The sequence below is a fragment of the Notothenia coriiceps genome, unplaced genomic scaffold, assembly GCF_000735185.1.
Source record: "Notothenia coriiceps isolate Sejong01 unplaced genomic scaffold, NC01 NC01_scaffold00037246, whole genome shotgun sequence".
Taxonomy (NCBI): domain Eukaryota; kingdom Metazoa; phylum Chordata; class Actinopteri; order Perciformes; family Nototheniidae; genus Notothenia; species Notothenia coriiceps.
In genome coordinates this window covers 28,620,735-28,632,919 of record NW_011369947.1, presented here as the reverse complement: position 1 = coordinate 28,632,919, position 12,185 = coordinate 28,620,735, and the positions used below count along the sequence as shown (strand labels likewise).

Sequence of the window (12,185 nt, the reverse complement as noted above, 5' to 3'; positions counted from 1 at the left end):
CTCATCAAGCACCGAATCACAAAATCGGTTCTGTAGTGTGTTTCTTGTCAAACTAATTCCCGTTCATCATGCATATGACTGAGATCACAGCAGTCTCGTATACACCAATTCCCAAACCCGGTTTATAGAGTATGTAATTTCGGCTGAAGGTAAAATGGCTGATAAGAAGTAGAGGCGGCTAAGCTCCTAAATTGGATGGTTACAGGAGTGAGGGAATCTAAATAAAAGGTATGGGCTGCAGCCTGTAACCTGTGTGAGTTTTCCTTATCAGTTTATGAAACAACGCAATTAGTTGAAGATGGCCTCAAGGTTTACCGAATAACCCCATTAAAGAGAACAGTGTTAAATAGGAAAGCGCCTAAAGGCAAATGTAATGGGTTTTTCCATTGACACGCTTTCTATTAGACGGAAGAGAATGCTTCCCTTGCTCTAAATTCAAGCCTTGGACACCTTGAGAAGGATGGAAGGTATGTCTTCCATCATTTATGAATTATAATACTCACAACATAAATGCTAAAACCCAATCCAACTACTGTGCGTTATTCCTTTAACTCTAAACATCTTGCAGGAAGTGTGTCTTGAGAGCCTGGAAGCAATCTGACTAGTCTGCTTTTTAGGGTGATTGAAGTAAATATTTAGCAAGAGTTATTACAAACACTGGCCCTATACATTTGGAAGCAAATCATATCAACACTGTGAAAATCAGGGCTTAATGGAATCTATTTTTACACACAGCTTAGCATAGCATGGCTGAACAGAGCTCTGCGTGCTTTTTGCTTCCAACATCCGGGGGTTTGGTTTGGTTAAGTCCATCACAGCACAGATGTCTTTCAAGTGACTGTTTTAACAGGTGCACTAACCGTTGACACAGTTCAAACAACGCAAAAGATGTATTATATGAATTCTGAAAGATGTCCAGTCTTATTAGGTTTTATTTATCCTCCACTTTTTAGTTTACAAAAGCAAATGCATCTCACCCTGTAGAAGAATAGCTTTCTCATCTTCAAAGATGCCCCTGCTTTTAGGCACGAATTCCCAATTAAAAAAATAAAATAAATACATAGGTGGGGAAGGTTATCCCATTACTGCAATGCTACAGCATATTATACACACCTACTGTGTGGTTGAACTCATTACTGCTTTTTACTCTGATCTCAAGCAAGCAAATACAATTTCCTTGAAAAATAAGGCCACATTAATGGTAGAAAACGTGTTTAATGTGTGAAAAACGGTTTATCTGCTCCAGTTGGAGCTGCAATTAGTTGATGCAATGCAAACATTACATTCCCTACCTCTGCCTAATTGATTTAAGCTGTCCACTAACTTATTTGTTTTTTTTGTAGTTGTTTAAGGTTGTGGAGAACAAGAAGAAGAAGAAAATCCCTTGTGGATGGAAGTCAGAACATCTCAAATTGCAAATAAGGCAAATCACAAATCTTTGTAGAATACAAGTTTTAACAATTAGGTTTTACATTATAGAAACTTTCTTAGAGCTAAGAAGAGTCATTTTTCCATTAACAGGGTCCAGTGAGTAAGATTGAAGCAGGTGTAGCCAGGGAGAGAAACACAAAGGGTGACGGTGAAAGTGTTGCAATGGAGGGCTGACAAACAGATAGGAAAAGTGAGCTACCTATTTCTATTTCATATAATCTTAGAATTTTCTGGCAATGCAAAACAACGCCTGAAACAAAACAATTCACCTGGGTGAGGTTGCTGCGGGCACAGCATGCAGGGCTTTCCCTCGTAGGAGAGCCTGAAGTGAAAACAATAGAAACTGCTGAATTATGGACAGCGATCTCACTGGCCCATGAGATTCAAAGTAGCTGTAGCAGCTGAAGCGGAAGGCAATCAACCAAAAATGTGATCAGCAGGTTAGCTGAGAAAATTCTAACTTTGCAGAATAGTTTTAAAAAACGAAAAGAAGCTTGAGCTTGGTCTGTGAGAACAGGCCCACAGAGGTATTAAAAAAGAAAACTAAGGCAATAATTAGTGGTGCACGATAATTATCGGCCCGATCATTATCGGTCCGATATTAGGACTTATGACGTCATCCCGATAAACCCGATAAAAGTATTAATAGTCCCGATAATATACAATATATTTTTGGGGTAAAAAGAAAATAAAAAAATACTGCAATGTGGGTGGATTGGGATGAGGGGCGCTTGTTTTTCCCTCGGCTCCTCCCGTTTTGCCAGTACTGTGGTATTAGTGGTTTAGGAAGAGGGGAGTTTTTCACAAATCCAGCGCTCCCTAACTCATGCCTGGCTGTGACGTAAATGGTGTGCGGCCGTGAAGCCATGACAGTAAACAAACATGTCGTCGGTAGTATGGNCACCCTCTGGAACGCTCTCCCTGCGGAGATCCATAACATCCCCACGCTTGACGCCTTCAAAAGGGCCCTCAAGACCCATCTGTTTACTAAGGCCTTCGGCCCCTAATCTATTTGTTGTGTTGTCTGTCTGACTGGTTGTCTGACTGCCTTTTGTTTTTGTTTGTTTGTTTTTACTCCTGTTTTTCTTTGTAAAGCGACCTTGGGTCCCATGTAAGGCGCTCTATAAATCCAAGCTATTATTATTATTAAAAAGTGCGCATTAAGTTTAGCGGTGGTGAGACGCAAATGTTATTTAGTTTGTTTACAGCCTAATGTTAAGTATTAAGCATTTATGCCTAAACTACAAAAAAGTGGTGTTAATATGTAGAGACTATCTCGCTGTCGAAAACGTCACATAAATCTTGTGTCTTGTTTTCTGTGTATCTTTTTCCGCAATTATTCAAATTCCAATGGGAAAATCCCATTGCTTTTAGTTGTGCTAGCCCTTGGGGCTCTATCTTCGAGGTCGGCATACAAAAAGACATCATCACTGCACCACTCTATTATCAGCTTCTCTTGCTATACATGTGGGAAATTGCTTACTGCTGACTATTAAGTTAAAAAACCATACAAATGTGCTGCTTTGCCCTATCTAACCTAATTCGATCTTTTTTTGCATCTTATCTCGTATTTGGGCCAAGATAGAAAAAAGAGGAGGAGTAAAATTGTGATTAATAATACAAGACTTAAATTGCATATTTACAAAAAAAAACATTGATATTATCTGAGATAAAGAAAAAATAAATGTACTAAAGAAAATGTGTTTTCAAGGTTTTTTCTTTTAATTTATAATTACATTTTCAATCTCATTATTTTTCTTGCATATTTATGACTTGAGTGACTTCATTTGGCTTTGTACAAAACTGCGACAGTCTAAACCAAAGACAGACATCCATTTAAGCAGCTTCATGGTGTCTGCATGTGTTTTGCACGCAGCACTATTTTACCTTCTGCTGGATGAGGTCTGTTACAATATCCCTGGCATGGACGTCGGTGGTGATGAGGGCAGTGATGATGTTACGGTTTAAAGCAGGCAGCTCTCCTCGTACCAACGCTGCCAGGGCAATCAGCCTCTGGAATACACACAAACACAATCACACAAACACAATCAGGTTTTAAGAGTAAAAGTTCCAAAGGAGAAAAAAAACACCAGTTGTAGAAAAAGTACTCAGATTTAAGTAGCAATACTAAATATTGAAACGGCTTATTAAGTATAGAATATTTGTCATATTTAGTTATATTTACCTGTACTCCGTATCTCACATATTTATATTTTATGTAAACATTGTCTATTTTTTTTTAATTCAGTGAAAAGTGAGAAGTAGTTTAATAAGGTGTATTACATCAATGTTAATGAGTTCAAATTCCTGCAGGGCAGCAAAGTGGTCGTGGTCTCCCTCCAGGCAGGCGTCCATGTCCCTGCACCACATCAACTGGGAGATGGTCAGCACCACCTGGTGGACACATACACACCCACACCCACACACACACACACCCACACACACACACACACACACACACACACACACACATACCACACACCACACACACCACACACAACCATACCACACACACACCCACACACACATTAAATCACTGTACACAAATATGAAGCCACATGATATGATAGAAATAAATTGCTAAATCAATCAAAGCTTTATTAAGTGGTTACATTTTGTCTCAGTCTAAACAATCAAGAGAGTTGCAGTGATAAGAGTTGGTTTGGAAAATAATATATCTGCAAAGAGAAATTGACTATGAAATATGTCTAACAATGTCTTGTATTTCATATTGGCAATGCAAGGCCGATAAGTTCGTATTATAATAAAGTATTGTATTTACCGTAACTTGGCCAAAATTGAGAACTTTAGATTCAAACCCTGCTATTATAAAATGTCTGACTCCATTCTGTAATGGCTATGTAATAATGCATTAGGGTCTTATTGGGTTTAAATAGGAATATGTTATCTTGAAGTGTCTAAGGGGTCTATACTTAGCAGTACAGTTTTTTATCAACTGATTAAAGGAGCTAAGATTGAAAAAAAAAATCAAACCAGTTCCAAAATGTATGCCTTTTGCATTAAAGCTGACAAATTGATAACAAATGATTACATCGACAATGTTTTTGGGATGCATTATGTTTGCGTGTGTGTACCTGCGATGCATGTCCAGCCATCACCCACTCCTCTCTGGATTTGATCTGATAGTCAGCGATGGCGGCCTTGCTGAGGCGGCGCAGTGAGTTGAACATGGCCTCCTCCACCTTGCAGAGCCAGTCCTCCACATTACCCTGCGCCTTCAGACCTTTAGTCAAAGCCACCTGTACTTACACACAGAAAGGGAGGATCAGTTACAGTAAAGGACGTGCTTTAGTAAAGGTTTGCTGTGAATCCTCTGGGTCAATTCTCCTTAGATTTGCCCTTTTGTGATCAAAGCGGGACAAGTAAGGGATAATGTGCAGCGAGGCGGTCATTATTGAAAAAAGAACACAAGAGGATAGAGTAGGTGTAAAGGTGACTCATAGCTGACCTTCTCTCCCTCAGGAGAAACCATGCTCAGGATGTCTTTGCTGTAGATGGACTCCTGGTTGGACTCACTTCCTGCCATAGCCCCAGGAGATTGTTCGGCCAGCAAGGCAAAGTTGAGCCTTATAATGGCATCGAAACACTTTCTGAGATGGGGCTGCACCGCCTGCGGGTTTCTTGTCTGAGCCAGGATCTTTAGCAGCTCATCGTTAGATAAGAAGCAGAACCTGGGAGACAGATAGACAGAGGAATTATCAGGCTGCTTATCATCAGCAGCCACAACACTATGTTAATGACTCACCGGAGAGAGAGGTTTATCAAGCTCTCAGAGGGACACTATGTATATTGGAGACTTTCAAAAAGGACCCTATTTGGTTAGCTGGCCGGCTCTGTTGTGATTGGTTAATCGCTAGTGATATTCCGCCTATTAGCAGGTTAAATGTGTTGGATTGGTAGTCAACAGTAGTTACATAGTGATGTCATTATGTTACAGAAGAAAACAAAGGAGTCCAATGGAGGCATTTCAGGCCGGGGGGGAGTGTGTGGGGGAGAAACTCTCTGTGGAGGGTCACCCAAAAAGCATATTAGGCCCGTTTTAGTAAAAAAAAAAAAAATTAGAAAAATGCTGGGGAAAATTGTTATTATTATTTTTCTTTTTTTGGAAAAATTAAGTGACTGAACCCCAGTACATGGGCTTCAAGCTCTACCAAGCAAGCCACCCAAAGGCCCAATATTTCCGTAGCTAGATTTGATTGGATTTACTTTATTGACTTCAATTTTAACCATTTCACAACATTAGGATTAAATAAATAAATCTAAACTAATCAAATCTAACATCGCAAAGTGAAAGGATATCGTTTGTTTAAAAAACATGATAATAATTAACACCATAGATGCCACTAGCCCTGCACTAGTCTGCACTGGATGACTCGCACATTCATGACTTTAAGATGTCATACAATATACTGTATATTTGTTTCTATTAAATCCACCATTTTATTCTCAGATAATAATACCCTTCAACACCGCCTTTGTTTTTTACATTTCTTTCTGTAACCTACAATGGACCTGAAATGCTGCTGTAGAAAAAATAAATAAGGCAAAGTATAATAGAAAATGTTATCCTTTACTTTTGTATATAATATGTAAAAAGCCAAGTGTGCGTATACCTGGGGAAAATGACTCTCTTGGACTCCAGGTAATCTTCCAGACACTTCTGTATCTCATCCAAAAGTTTGTTGTTGTGCTGGAAGGTCTCCAGCAGGTCTGTGTAAGATAAAACAAGAGCCTGAGTGGAGCAAAGGTAACCGATTCCTTAACAGTGACATCATTAAAGACATAATCAGATAACTGGTATATTAAAACAATTATTATGATTTTTTATCAGGACTACAATATAAAAACGATGTATTACAAAGCACATGTGCACACATCTCAACATATCACAAGTCTCAAATCTAATCTTCATCATGATGACCTCAAGTTCACATTTTTTTTAACAGGTTGGAAATGTCGCCCTCTTTCTTAATCTCTCAGTGCGGCATCTATGGAATAAAGAATGTGCAGGGGATGACATGAGCCTTCTGTAGGTATGTAACACACGACATTAAAGGCAAAAGAAAACAGGAAATAATTATAAGGCATCTTTAAATCTTTGTAAGATGAATCTGGAAAAAGGCAGCTATTGGCTAGATTGTATTCCTACATAGTACTTGTGTTTATTTGCAGTGAATTTCATACGGAGGCTATCCAAAAGTAATCAGGTTTCTTTTTTGATACTTATATTAGATTTACAACCTTTTCCAGGTCATTTGTAAATGTAATATATTTCAGAGATACAGGGTCCCACGATATAATGAGGTTCATATAAAGCACTCAAAGTCAAATCCCTGGTCAAATGTATGTTAAGGGTCTTTCTCTCCATCACAGCTACCTACCAGGCTGCGTGGCTGCTTTCATGGCATTGGGAAACGTATTGACTTTTGCCATGATCGCCTTCCAGGACTTGTCCACCTTGAGAAACATCTTGGACTCGGCAGGCAGCTGCCTCTTGATGTCCGGGGCCAGGAAGATACTCTCCAGGTAAAGCCAGTTCCTTTGACACGTGAGCCACTCATCCTGGCAAAGGAAGGGGACATAGAGGATGGGGAGGAGAAATAAATGATGCAATACTGTCTGTCTTTCCTGCCTCACTGCCTCAATAAACACTAATAAGCAGGATGTATTAGGACAGTTCTTCATGGCAGTCACTAGGGGGAGCTAATGTGTTAGATTTGAGGCCAAATCCAAAGTCAAAAAAATGCTTTTAAGTAGAGAAGACTTTGTTATAGAAGTGTGGCTTTTCTTCATTTGTAATCGACAGACATGCTTCAGGGTTGAGTTGGATCATTTGAGAGTTAATGAATTAATCCTTTTGTTAGTGATGAAGTGATAGCAGGACAGTTGAAAACAAGGTTCACATATACAGATAGGAGGAGTGACTCTTATGTTCTGAGCCTTTACCAGTGTTTGGTTGAAGAGGGTCAGCTGTCTCAGCAGTTTGTCCACCCGGGGCTTTATGGGAGCCACGTAGCGAGAAGACGCCACCGTGCCCACGTTGATAATGCCGTCATCCAGGAGCACCTTCAAAGCATACAAACACAATAAGATGCACTGATAAAGGATATTAGGATGTTACCAGCTTGTGTACAACAGCTTTTTTTCATCATTGTAGGTAAAAAAAAAGAAATAGAGAGCCGGCAGAGGGGAGTTATATTCCAAGAAGAAACTCAGACACCAAGATGACTTTTGCATTCTAAAGAGATTAATAGCAAATAGATTACAGTTAATTAACTAGAAAGAAAAAACTCAAGTACATTTAACAAACAAGTCTGATCGTTACAAATATTGGGCAAAAAACTTGGAAAACTAGGACATTTTATGTCAATTTGTGATCAATTACCGATTGAAACTGAAAATATCCATGTTTTTTTCTAGTAAATTAACAACTTTTATCTATGAATATTCCCCCTCCCCTTTTTCTTTACTTGAAATGGCCCTAACCGGCTAACACACTGTCATGAAGACATCTTTTTGAAGTTCAAATACAAAAAATATCAGCACAGGGTTACGGATTTATGAGAGTATATTTTGAGAAGCTCATCATATCATAAGAATCATGTATCCATCTGTTGGATACATCGGTACCACTTTACAATAAGACTACCCTTATAAAGGATTTATAATTAGGTCATTAATTAGGTTGTAAATACTTTATTAATCATTAAGAACCGTTTATAAACCAGTTCTATACACAGGCTCACTATTTGGCAAGATGACTAAGCCTTTTATTGGCTACTTAGCGAGAATCAACTCAGTGAACAAGAGATACCAAGGATGCTGGCTGATGAAGAAGACGAAGTAAGCTAGGTAGCCAATATAAGGCTGAGCAGTACAGATAAATGTGGGCTCACTATTTGACAAGCAACCGGTCACAGTCGCCCTGTTTATCTCATGTCTTCACAAGTGTTCACAACCTAATTAATGAATTACAAACAATTGGTAAACCCTTTAAGGGTAGTCTTATTGTACAGTGGTACCGATATATCTAAGACGTTATTGTTAATCCGTTCTTTTACTCTTATCGTCTTTTTTTTTGTTTTTCTTTTGATTTATAGATGATCATTAAGTTATTTAATGTATATTAGTTTTGACTGTATCTCACTTCTTTATAATGTAACCAAAAAGAAGAGGAAAAGAAAAAAGATAAGCTCATAATGAAGCCTGGCTTGTAATGAGGATGCCAAAAAGGGAACTGTATTTCCTAAAAGTTACATAAAGAAAATAAGTAATGAGACTATTGGTACATTTTTGAACAATGGGGATGATGAGCAGAACCTTACGGGCCTAAAAACACCATGTGGAACACACTACTAGTATGATCAAGTACAGTATGTTTGAGAGTGTGTGAGGTGCATGGTACCACCTGGATGTCATCAGTGCCTCCCAGGATGAAGACGTCTTTGGAGTCACTGTGAGACAGCACAGTGAACTCTGCCGTCCTCCACATGTCCTCCACCTGCACGGCTCATTGAGAGGGCAGAGGTTAAAGTTTAAAGTATCACATCTGGAGCTGCAACTATTAGGTCTAGTTTCAAACGGATCCATACACCCTCTCACTCTTTGCCAGAGTTAGCTCCTTCTGTGGTCAAACTGAAAGCCTGGGAGGCGCTTAGCTTAAATTAGCATAACGAAGGCAAGCTAGCGGCTAGCCTGGCTGCAGAGTGGAAAGAAATCCCCTATCCAAACCATTACAACTCATAACATATAATGAACATATTGTATCTTGTTGGCTGATTTATGTTCCCCCTATGTTATGTCTTTGTGCTAAGGTAAGAGACAGACCCCGACTGTAGCTTCATTTTTAACAGAAACATTTAACTGAAATACTTGAAATGCTAAGTCATCAAGATGCTAAGTTATCAAGACATCAATATGTGATTAAAATCAACTTATATTGGACATACAGGAAGGAAGAGTACACTTCAATTGCAGTTTCTTCATTAGATAAAGAAAGAAAGAAATGATCTGAATACCTGTTCATAGAGTAGATCTATTTCCACGCACCTTTGTAATAATGGTCTCCACTGATGCCTCTCCTGAAGCCTGTCCAGAGACCTAGAAGATCAAATCAAAGATATTGAGTTTAACCAGCATATGTGAGTCTGACTTTGAAATACATGGTTCATAAGGCCATTGTAGGTAAACAAAATGTTTAATGAAAAATAAAAGAATACAATTACGGAGCCAGGGGAGGGGGAGATAAATTCATACATTTTTAGGAAAAAATATGAGACTGAAGTTACCGTGAAAACACTAGTTGTCAAGTTATGATTTCGTTTTTCGGAAATGTTTAAGATTTGTAATTAAAGACTTCAATCTTCAATTTTTTCATTGACTTGGGATCCCAGAAGTTTTTACATGTTAACTCATCCCCGGGTTGAGGACTCATTCCTGCACCACTCTACATTGGCCAAAGGTATATGTCACCTCCTGTATCTCCGTGCCATACGAGAAGACGTTGAGCGTCTCCAAAGCAGCCACCGTCAGCTCCTCCCCGCTCAGGGCGGTCCCCGCGACCGACTCCAGCGTCCTCCAGTGCTCTGCTTTCATACACGGGTTACGCAGGTCAGTGATCAAAGGCAGCTGAAGGGGGAAAACATAGATAAGGTTTTGATACAGTCACAAAGCTGTAGAACCAACCATGCAATTCTAAAAATCTAAATATGCATCAAATCTAATGTTTGAATATCTAATATGTACATGTAATTATAGACTCCTGCATTTACTTGTTCACTTACAACATTCTCTGCAACATTTAGTTTATTGTATTTGTTTGATTTTTTACATTGATATGTTTAACTTGTATCATTTAAATTGGTCACATTTTACTGTTTCTTTTTGCGCTATTTTACTGTTTTCTAAATGTCTTTCTAATGTTTTATGTGTTATATATATTCATGTTTCATTGATGGAGGAGCATGGGCCTTGAACTTTTCACTCTCATATTTAAACTGTAGCTACTTTGCATATGATAAAGCCTTTGAATCCTTTGAATCTTTGAATGTATGTATAGTTAAGGGTTAGGGTCAGCTAGGAATTAGCTAATAAACTACGGCAATTATTGATTTTGATCATCTCTGACACACACATCAGTCACTACAGGACACTTTGTCCCACTCACCCTCTGCTTCATGAACTCCACCTTGTCCTTGAGACTTGGCACTACGTTGTTGCGTGGCAGACCCTTCTCCAGCTGGTTGACATATTTGCTGTATTTAGTGACCTGCGAGCTGAACTGATCCAGGTCCAGTTGCTCCAGTGTGCTCTGGGAAAGGAAGAACATGGAAGGACACTTTGAAGAGAAGAAGAGTGTACATGTTGCCACAGGCATTCACGGACAAAATGTTAAGTACGCCTCACCTGCCTCCACCCTTCTGACAGAGAGTCCCATTCCTCCATAGAGTCCCACAGCAGCTTTGTCAGCCTGAACTCTGCAGTTAGCTCCTCCAAGGCGTCAAACTTGGTGACCTCCACCTTTTTTCATCAGAAGGAGAAGTGGTTATAAAATGAGATGTTCTGCTTTGGTTGCAGCTCTACAAAGCAATATCAAATTGTAATGACTTTACTTTACAAACCGTAGTGGAATACAGAAGGAGACAGTACCTTGAATTTTTTCTGGTAGGAGATGTAGGCGGAGGCCTTGGCCTGCAGCTCGTCTATGGAAATCTGAACCCCCCCCAGCAGCAGACGCACTTGCGAGGGGTCTGAATTGATGTCAAGGTTTTGAGGATTCTACAAAAAAAATTAAGCAAGGAAACATAGAGAGCACGATTATTTTGAGAAACTAGAAAGAAAAAAAGGAGAGAAATAGTGTCCTAAACGGGAACTAAATTAAAAACTATATATATATATATATAATTCAGGAAAATATTAATCTTGAAAATTATATAAACAGAATTAAGAGAAATTAGTTTAAAAAAAATTGAGATTAAAACCGAAATAAGATAAGTTATATAATATATAGTTAACAGAAACAAAAATAAAAAAATATATTTATTACTTAGAAAAATCTAAACAATCTAATTTCTTATAATATGAATAGTGCTAAAATTAAGTCACATTATTTAGGTTTCATTTTCAAAATTAAAAACAAAAATAAACTATGAAAATATTGGCCCAAACAGAAACTAAATAAAAAAGACTATGCTTCAGTTCAATCTTAGACAAAAACATGATTTTTCGGGAAATTAGGATAAATTAAATAAATGTAATTCCTCCATGTGGTAGCGTGCTAGTGAAAGAGTACTCAAGTTTATTCACAAATCAAAACATGTAATCACTATGGCCTTAATAGCGTTTAAATTAGGGCTGTCAGTCGATTCAAATATTTAATCGCGATGAATCGCATGATTGTCCATAGTTAATCGCGATTAATCGCAAATTAATCGCACATTTTTGATCTGTTTTAAATGTACCTTAGAGGAAGTTTTTAATACTCTTATCAACATATGAGTGGACAATTAAACACAACAACCTCTGAACATCACAAATATTCGCCTCAATTCAACCTGGAACCTCTATCATGCAATAATACAATACAAATGGTGTGTGTGTGTGTGTGTGTGTGTGTGTGTGTGTGTGTGTGTGTGTGTGTGTGTGTGTGTGTGTGTGTGTGTGTGTGTGTGTGTGTGTGTGTGTGTGTGTGTCTGTAGTGTGTGTAGTGTGTAGTGTGTAGTGTAGTGTGTGTA

General features: G+C 38.5%; 1 protein-coding gene across 1 annotated transcript in view; it reads right to left on the bottom strand.

Moving 5' to 3' along the window:
- Positions 1-1,696: 1,696 nt before the first annotated feature.
- Positions 1,697-12,185, bottom strand: part of LOC104966608 (dynein heavy chain 6, axonemal-like) — a 12,528-nt gene continuing 2,039 nt past the window's right edge. Inside the window, exons 3-16 of the mRNA XM_010795795.1 lie at positions 11,101-11,229; positions 10,858-10,971; positions 10,619-10,762; positions 9,925-10,080; positions 9,502-9,552; positions 8,861-8,953; positions 7,399-7,518; positions 6,834-7,014; positions 6,066-6,162; positions 4,901-5,123; positions 4,527-4,691; positions 3,715-3,825; positions 3,319-3,444; positions 1,697-1,753 (exon numbers count right to left, since the gene is read on the bottom strand). Coding sequence (XP_010794097.1) covers positions 1,697-1,753; positions 3,319-3,444; positions 3,715-3,825; positions 4,527-4,691; positions 4,901-5,123; positions 6,066-6,162; positions 6,834-7,014; positions 7,399-7,518; positions 8,861-8,953; positions 9,502-9,552; positions 9,925-10,080; positions 10,619-10,762; positions 10,858-10,971; positions 11,101-11,229 — 1,767 coding nt within the window. The remainder of the gene's footprint in view (positions 1,754-3,318; positions 3,445-3,714; positions 3,826-4,526; positions 4,692-4,900; positions 5,124-6,065; positions 6,163-6,833; positions 7,015-7,398; positions 7,519-8,860; positions 8,954-9,501; positions 9,553-9,924; positions 10,081-10,618; positions 10,763-10,857; positions 10,972-11,100; positions 11,230-12,185) is intronic.